The sequence below is a fragment of the Cryptotermes secundus genome, unplaced genomic scaffold, assembly GCF_002891405.2.
Source record: "Cryptotermes secundus unplaced genomic scaffold, Csec_1.0 scaffold480, whole genome shotgun sequence".
NCBI lineage: Eukaryota > Metazoa > Arthropoda > Insecta > Blattodea > Kalotermitidae > Cryptotermes > Cryptotermes secundus.
In genome coordinates, this window is record NW_019732379.1 from 32,155 (window position 1) to 40,933 (window position 8,779).

The 8,779-nt window shown below is 36.8% G+C and overlaps 1 protein-coding gene across 4 annotated transcripts in view; it reads left to right on the forward strand.

Moving 5' to 3' along the window:
* Positions 1–2,457: 2,457 nt before the first annotated feature.
* Positions 2,458–8,779, forward strand: part of LOC111867573 (ATP-dependent RNA helicase DDX55) — a 37,205-nt gene continuing 30,883 nt past the window's right edge. For 3 of the 4 annotated variants that reach the window (XR_002843366.2, XM_023857558.2, XM_023857560.2), the window contains exons 1-3: positions 2,458–3,049; positions 4,037–4,144; positions 6,930–7,205. Coding sequence is in view for 3 of the 4 variants with exons in the window: in XM_023857558.2 (XP_023713326.1) it covers positions 2,954–3,049; positions 4,037–4,144; positions 6,930–7,205 (480 nt within the window). In the remaining variant the exon portion in view is untranslated. The remainder of the gene's footprint in view (positions 3,050–4,036; positions 4,145–6,929; positions 7,206–8,779) is intronic. The other variant, XM_023857559.2, reaches the window with a different exon arrangement.

An 8,779-nucleotide genomic window follows, 5' to 3' on the forward strand; every position in this document is an offset into this window, starting at 1 on the left:
AAGTGAAGAATGAAATTAGCAAACTGTTATACAAAGTAAATTGTTGGAAGACAGATTTCTTACAATTGCTGTGAGTGATGAGCTGCAAGAACTAGAAAAAGGACATATAACCATTGAAAAGTTTAATAACTATGCAGAAGGTTTCTATGATACCTGCATTGAATATATTCAGGAATAGTGTTTGTCGTTTCTTATGCCTCTTCAGCCTATGGATTGGATCAATCTGAAAGGAAAGGTGACTTGGAAGAGTGTACAAGTTAAGTATGTTTTCATGATGACTGTGGTACCTCATTTGTCACTGAATGAAGATGACTTTTTTGATGAGTTTTCATATGTACAAAAATATTGTGAAAGCAAATTGAAAGTGTGGAATGAAAAAATGACCAAAATGTTACTGAAAAGTGGTATGAAATGTTGGCTTGTCTTACAAAGGAGAACATGAATGCTGTCAACATAAATGCCTACTTAGTTTTGGTTTGGCACTGCTAGGATCTAATGCACTGATTGAGCATGTTTTCTCAATAATAAATGTGTTATGGTCAGATGAAAAACAAGACTTAAAATAAAAACAGTGAAAGCCTTAACCATTGTCAAGACCCACTTTAAACATTTCTCTTGTTCAGAGTTGTTTTCCCCAAATATTGAAAGAAAAAGTGTTCCTGTAACAGGTTCACAAATCTGATAAGTATTCAGATGAAACTGGGAAGGCTTTCATAGAGTGAAAGTCCAGTTTGTCCTTGTACTTAATTAAATAAGCACTACGTCATGAAGGTGTGTGGAGGAGTGGATGTATAGACCCACGTTTTCTTGACCTCAGCACTAGTTGGAGGTGAGTGGTCAGCTTCATGCCCCAGCCACTTTACCCTCGGGGAAAGAGCCCTCCCTCCCATACCCATTGCATAAGAGGTTAGGTGGACCCCAGAGCTGGTCTGGACGACATGGAGAAGTGAAAATTCTTGACCCCGCCAGAACTTGAACTCTGACCCCTCTGTCGTCCAGCCAGTAGCTAGTCACTTATACCAACTGCACTATCCCAGCTCACTTTTTGCAGAATAAGACATACATTTTATTTTTGTGTAAATTTTTTAAGTGCTGTGTTTCTAAATTAATAACTTTGAGCTCGTTTTTACATGTATATGTGTAAATTTCTCAAAGTTTAATATATAATGTATTATTGGTTTTTTATTTTTATTAATTTTTATCATGTCCCGGTTTTTGTGGACAAAAATGGAAATGTCCCATTTTGTGGGAAAAAAAAAAAATTGAACCTTATGCCAGAGACAGCTGGGAGATCTGCTTGGCAGGCGAACATGTATGCATCACAGATTTCTTTTTGACAAATTTCCTTCAGAATTGTTTTCAGTTGGATAAGAATGTGATTGGGGAGTTTACTGTGCATTGTAACAGAGAAGTTGTGTGTTTAATTAATTGAGCACTATGCCATGAACACATATGGGGGAGTGGAGGTACAGTCCCACTGTTCTTGACCTGAGCACTAGATGGAGGTGAGTGGTCAGCTTCATGTCCCTGCTGTTTTACCCCCCAGGAAGGAGCCCCCAGTACCCATTGGATAGGAGTCTGGGTGGGCTGGGCTCCAGAGCTGGCATAGACATTGTGGAGAAGATAAAAATCTTGCACTGCTGGAAGTCAACTCCAGGCCGTGTAGCCCATTAGTATACTGACTGAGCTTTCCCAACTTCCAACAGAGAAGTAAACTGTTATAAAGTACTTGAAGTAGTGTTTTTATTAAATTATAATAATTTTGTAGTATTTGAGGTTCTTAACAGCAGTGGTTATGAAGAGTTCTATCTTCTGGGATATAACGCCGTGTAGTCCGTTGAAGGTCAACCAACGTTTTGGAGGAACGTGTCTCCATTTTCAGAGTTGAAGAATGGGCCACACAAGCAACCAGCATGAAGCAGATGTCAAGCAGAGATCTGGTTTCTTGCTTGAGTTATTCTTTGACTCTGTAGATGGAGGCGACATGTTCATCCAAAAAAGTTAGGTGACTTTCAATGAATAATATGGTATTACATACCAGAAGATATAAATACCAGTTTTGCTTTAAATTATGTTGACCCCTCTTCCCACATTACAGCAGTAGTATCTGCCACGAGCATCACCAGTGTACTTGGTCAGTTTGGAACATTCAGTAGGCAATAGGATCAGTTTGTGGTGTCACAATATATGTGACGTAGATCATAACTAGTGCTATAGCTGGGAATGGGAATTTTCTCATTGTGGAATATTATATGCTTTTCTCTATACAATTTGAAAGTCATCCTATGTAACATACCTGCACTTCGCAAGGTGTTATAGTAAGGGGAACATGCTGTAAGGAATAAAAATTGTGACGAGGAGGGGCCAATCTTGGTGACCAAACAGGAGGGTCGCTTGTTATGGACCGATTCGCACGCACTATCATAGTAACATGCGCGCTCCCACCTCCGACATGTGTACTGGTGCTCCTACGTAGCAGTGGTCGCAGTGGTTGCGGAGAGAGAGAGAGACGTGAGAAGTAGATATCTGTCGAAGTTTTCCTAAATTTGCGGCATATTAGGTTCAGTTGCCAGTGACTAACGGTATACATAGGGCGGGAGAGTGTTTGTTGTCGGCTTCTTGAACTTCTTGAACGAAACAAGCGTAAACAAATGAAGTGCTCCTCTACATCATAGCGATCATAGCCATCATAGCTTTTACGGCTCGCGATCATGAACTCCCGCCTGTGCCGGTAAGGATGCATATTATTTTTATGGCCTCTTTACTTTAACATTATCCATCCCTCATACAAGTAATACACAAGACCTGCACGGAACTATATACCACAAGATCTTCCAAGGGATGAGTGTATCGGCCATATCGGAGTGTTGCTGGTTTTGTGGTTTTTGCTGGCGCGGAGGTGAATGTTTTCATTATGGACGTATATTTTGTATTTTAATTACTGTTGATCGATATGGAACTGAACTGGAATAAGCTTGATGTCAAACTCAGTGCTTCAACCAAGAAAACTATCCACGAAATGGGATTTGAGAGGATGACACCTGTTCAGGTGAGGTTAAGAGAATGCATGAACATTGAATCTGACCTGACCTTTAGGCTGTAAGAAGGGAATATATATATACTTTTCTCATATATTGCTAATTAATTCCACAAGCTACAGCGAAACTAGGTACGTCACATGCCAATAATTGGACATCACTGTTCTGAGCATTGGAATCAGAGGTTTGCATGAGAAAAGTAGAATCTACGTGGATTTTGTAGTGCTAATAGTGTGAAATTGTTGAACAGACATTTCGGTTCTACCCAAGTACATGCCCTTTGTATGTGTGAACTCATGGTTTTTGTGCGAATTCCCACATGTAAAGACAAAAATAATGTTCGGCGGTTTGAACGTTTTAGGTATGTAATTATATCGTGTTTATTTTAAACAGGTATCCGTTTTAGAAATAATGTTTTCTGTGTTATATTTTAGCGTCCTGTTGCACTGATTTAAGTCCATGATTTATTTAATCCGTCTTGCAGTGCATACACTCATTTATNACGAATGTACAGCAGGTTTAAAAATTCATGCATAATTTTTCTAACCATATTTTGAGACTCAGAAATTGGGGAACAGCTTTATAATAGATTGAATATTATTTGACTTCCCTTAGCATGCCCCTGTAGCCCTATAATGTTCATCCAGAGTACTTTACATTGAATAATGTCATATTTATGCTTTTTGACCCAACACAGTCCATTCCTGCTTAAAAGGATTACTGAGGAAGAGTTGTGTAATTAAACCTAAAGGACCATTTCTTAAGCATGGCTTTTACTGCTGAGTTGTGCAGTGTAGCACCCACAAAGGGAACTTGATCATTAGCCATTAAATTATTTAACAAAGTGTTAACTTCTGTTACCCATTAAATTCAGAAGGTCATGACTTGCAACTCATTCAGAAGATCAGCTCATATAAATTGTGAGACGGGCACAGGGGGACAGCATGCCTGTGAAGACAAACATGTCAATATTTGTAATGAAATTCATCTTTGTTCAGGCTGCCTGTATTCCATTACTTTTGAAGAACAAAGATGTTGCAGCTGAAGCAGTGACAGGAAGTGGCAAAACTTTAGCATTTATTATTCCTATGTTAGAATTGCTACAGGTAAATATAATTTATTCATTCTTAAAGCTATTATAAGGATGGGCATGATACATGGGTACCATACTTTTGATCACATAAGTGAGGAAGTATAGAAGAAATTGTCAGACTAACATTGTGTGGTTCACAGTTATGTATGCAACCAGTAAACTGTAGATCTTTGCTTCGTATATCATTTTTAACCCTAGGAATTTCTTCTGTTTTCTTGTTTCTTGTAAAATGGTTAAGATTCTTTCTTGGATACATATAAGTACCTCTCTTAAATTTCAGTATATATTTTATGTATGTCATGATAATGTGTCAATTGTCTGAATGAAGAAGACAACATTAATTAGATTGTTAGGTAACATAACCATGAACACAACAAGACAAATGGTATTACAATTAAAATCAACATATCATAGATTGAATTTTATTGTTTACCACCACATGTTTCGGTTCTCATGGGGCCATCATCAGGCAGTGTGTATAAGAAATACAATAAAGTTAATTGAAATCTCAATATGGATGCATATTGTGGCATAACACATCCATATTATAAAAGTTGTAGAAAATTGTGCCCTGGATTATGATGAAAATTACAATGTAGGAAAATATTAGAAATATTAGAGTATACAAGAAATTGTGTTTAAAATAATAGTGGACCTAATTAAACTTTGTTGTATGTTACAACTATAGGATTTTACAATACAAATAAAGCGTTAGATATTACATGAGTAAAATAACTAAGAGTGTTAAAGGTATTAAAAATATTAACAGATATTTAAAATGGTATTATAAATTTATGGAGAAATGAAATTAATTCCTCACGTGGAGTTGAAGGTTCCAATGTGTGGTAGGTCATTTTAATCCATGTTTTTTTAGCCTCTCATGATGTGGATGTTATTCGCCGAGAGTTATATTGCATTGAATGTATTGTGGAGCAGGGGGCTGTTTCAATATGTTAATTTGTCTGCTAAATAACATCTTGGATATGAGTTGTAATGCAGTGTTATCTCAGTACATCGGTGTTTTCTGTTTGTATGAGCGTTATGTGTGTCTTGGCTTGATTCAGTGACTCCATATTGAGATTTCAATTAACTTTTATCATATTTGTTATATACATTGCCTGATGATGGTCCCATGAGGACTGAAACATGTAGCGGTAAACAATAAAATTCAGCCTGTGAGATATTGATTTTAATAGTGATACCACTTTCCTTGTTATGTTGATAGCTACATTACATAACCATATCGTTATGACACACAACAGGATGCACACTATATAACATTAATTAGGTTTGGCGTATGACTTTGTTAAGTAAAATGAAAGGGTGCCTACTTAGTGAAGCCTTTACCTTCTACCTGAAGACCTGAAGACAGAGGACCACCTCCTAAAATATCTTACATCTTATGTTACACTTTTTATGGTGAACACTAAGAAGTAAGTATGTGAATGGTATAAATTTATATAATATTATGGAAGTCTGTTGTTCTGTGTCTTCATATGGAATCTACGTGTAGTTTTATATACGTTTGCACTCACAGAGGGCGAGAGCCTGAAGCAAAATGTATTGCACCAACAGAAAACATAATAGCTACTCTCAGCTTCTAACAGATGGCATTAATCATTGAATGATCAGAACTGTTTAACCGAATGTGGTGATGGGCTGCAAAATGAGGAACATATCTTCAAGGACTGTAAATTGTATGAGGACCAAAGGGCAACAATGATGGTCATTTTGTCTGAGAACAGCAAAAAAGAATACCCAAAGTCAGTTATAGAACTCTTAAGGCTAGAAGAAAAAAAGATTTCTGCAAGGCATCTGCTACTTCATAAACAACATTCCTATATTTATATAAAATAGATGTGTAAGAAAAGTAAAGGAAGTAATTGTACTGATTATTAACAGTATACTCTCAGATATAAGTTAAGATCTATATTAAGAATTGCAGGGTTGCCACTATTGTAGATTAAGATGTTTATAAGAATGTGCTACAGAAGGCCAGATGGGCATTGCCTATGCCTTTTTTGTATTTACAATATATTTTTCTACAATAAAAAAACTGTTCTAACACACAAAGAAGAGGGAAGGAAGTGGGGAGAGGAAAGGTTATATTAATTGCCATACAGAAGGGATGTGAAAGGTATATAGAAGAAAGGAGGGTAGGAGGTAAAGAAATAAAGTGATAATAGGAAGAAAGTGGATGAGTGGTGAAGGTATGAAAGAAATGGTTTTCCTCAAGAGACTATGTATTTATGCCTGTGCACTAAAATATCATGGCCACATGAGAGTATATTTTGAGTGACTTTAACAGACATGTGTTATTGCTTTCTCATCTTTGTGTCAGTGTTTAAAATTTAATGTTACAGTTATATTGCATGTAATCTTGATTTTTCAGTTGTCATTGTGGTAGTTTATAGTGGTTATGTAGCTTTCATTGCTACTGGATAAACTCACTTAATATGAAATGGATTTTATTTAGTTATTGTCATACAGTATTGAATTCGACGTACATGTTAAATTATACAAATTTCACTCAAACATGTCATACTGATGTTAAACACCCAACAGTTTCTCTTTGCTACTTCACCTTTCTCTTGTAAAGTAGAGATTTAATTCTTCCAGTCCTGCATCAAATTAACCTTCAGTATTTGACTCTCAAATTATGTAATTCTGATATGAAAAAGATGGTATGCTTTTACATTACCCAGAAGTTTTGTACACCTGCGATCTGAAAAGAAACAAGAATTATATTATTTTGATTGATAATAATATTCGTCCTTTTTGTGTGATTTGTTTACCAGAATCGCAGTGAAACATTGAAGCGTCATGAGGTGGGTGGTATTATTATATCACCAACTCGTGAGCTTGCAACCCAGACAAGTCGAGTGCTGGCTTACTTTCTCCATCACGTTGAACATATCACACAGATGCTACTTATAGGTGGGAATAGTGTGTCTGCTGATGTAGACTGTTTCAAGGCCAAAGGAGCCAATATCCTTATTGCAACACCAGGAAGATTAGAGGATTTACTGATGAGGAAGTGTGACATTAATTTACCAGCTGCAGTCAAGTCATTGGTGTGTATAAATGCCCATATTAGTGCGTTTTTCCAGTTTACCTAATCCTTCCAGCCGCACTAGGACCCTGGGGTTGACTCAGCCTCTAACAGAAATGAGTACCAGGAATATTCTTGATAGTAAAGGACAGCCAGCACGTAAGGCTCACAACCTTACCGCCATCTGTGAACCAATTGTCTAGAAAATGTGGGAAACTCAACATCTTACAACCCTATGGGCATCCACAGCCTGTTACAGGGATACCTATACTTTTTTACTTTACTTATGTGTTATATTCAAATATGGCATTGTGTTTGAAATTTTACTTTCTTTGTAACCAAACTATGTTGCAGTACCCAGTAATTAAAGGAATGTAGTCAGTAATTCTTTCCCCTCATGATTATTCTGTTCTTTTGAAGCAAACTAATAAGAACTTGGTATACAATCTTCCAAAAAGAAAACGGGGTCTCACTTTTTATATTCAGTTTTTACTGTATTTAATTTATTTATGTCTAGAAAATATTCTCATTCTTCGTGCTACTTATGGTTGCTTTTGTTGTCAGTATCACAATGTGTAATAGCTGCAGCTTAAAATAGTATTAAGCTTAAAGTCAGAAATTGTAGTATACTTGTATAATTAACAAAATGCTGGTAATGAGGATTTGAATTAGAGCCAAAAACTCCATAGGAGCACTTGCTCACTGTTTTAACAGCATCGACTACTCTATGTACTGGCAAGAGAACGGATTAAATTTTATATCTTTGGCTTTTGACTCTTATTTTGCAGTAAGAAACAGGAAACACAGAAGCAGGGAAGAGAAAATTTGTATTGTTATACTAGGTGTTATCGGAGGGTTCCCGGACTGTTATTGTTGTAATTACCTCAGTTAAAGAAGATGATAAAGGAGTCCAAGGTCACACTTCCACAAGCCTTTTGTGGCAGTCTCACACATGACACCACGCTGTGAACTCACATTGTTTTACATGAGTACTTTTTTGATTTTATGTTTTGTTTATATGCAATGGATGGCAAAATCAAGCCACATGTGTGTATCAAGTTTTGTATGAAGCTCAGTAAATCCACAATGGAAAACCTTGTAATGCTTTGTGAGGCTTTTGGAGAACATTCTTTAAGCCAGACAGTGGTTTTTGAATGACATTCAGGTTTCAAGGCCGTTTGAGTGTCAGTTGGAGATGACAAACATTCAGGGCTACTAGCCACCAGCAAAATGACATAAACGGATGAAAAAGTTTGGGAACTAATCCATGAAGACTGCCGCTGAACAATCCATGAGCTCGCAGACACTGTTGGGATCAGTTATGGAATTTGCCAAGAGATCTTAACAGAAAATTTGAACATGGACTGCACTGCCACGAAGTTTGTTCCATGCTTCTTGACAGATGATCAAAGGCAACAGCGCATATAGGTGTGTCTTGAACTACGAGAGAAGGCTAACGAGGACCCAGCTTTTATCTCTAGGATCATAATGGGTGACAAAATTTGGATTTACTCGTACAGTTATGATCCAGAAACAAAGCAGCAATCATTGCAGTGGAAGAGCCCTCAATCACAAAGAGCAGAAAAGTGTGGCAGG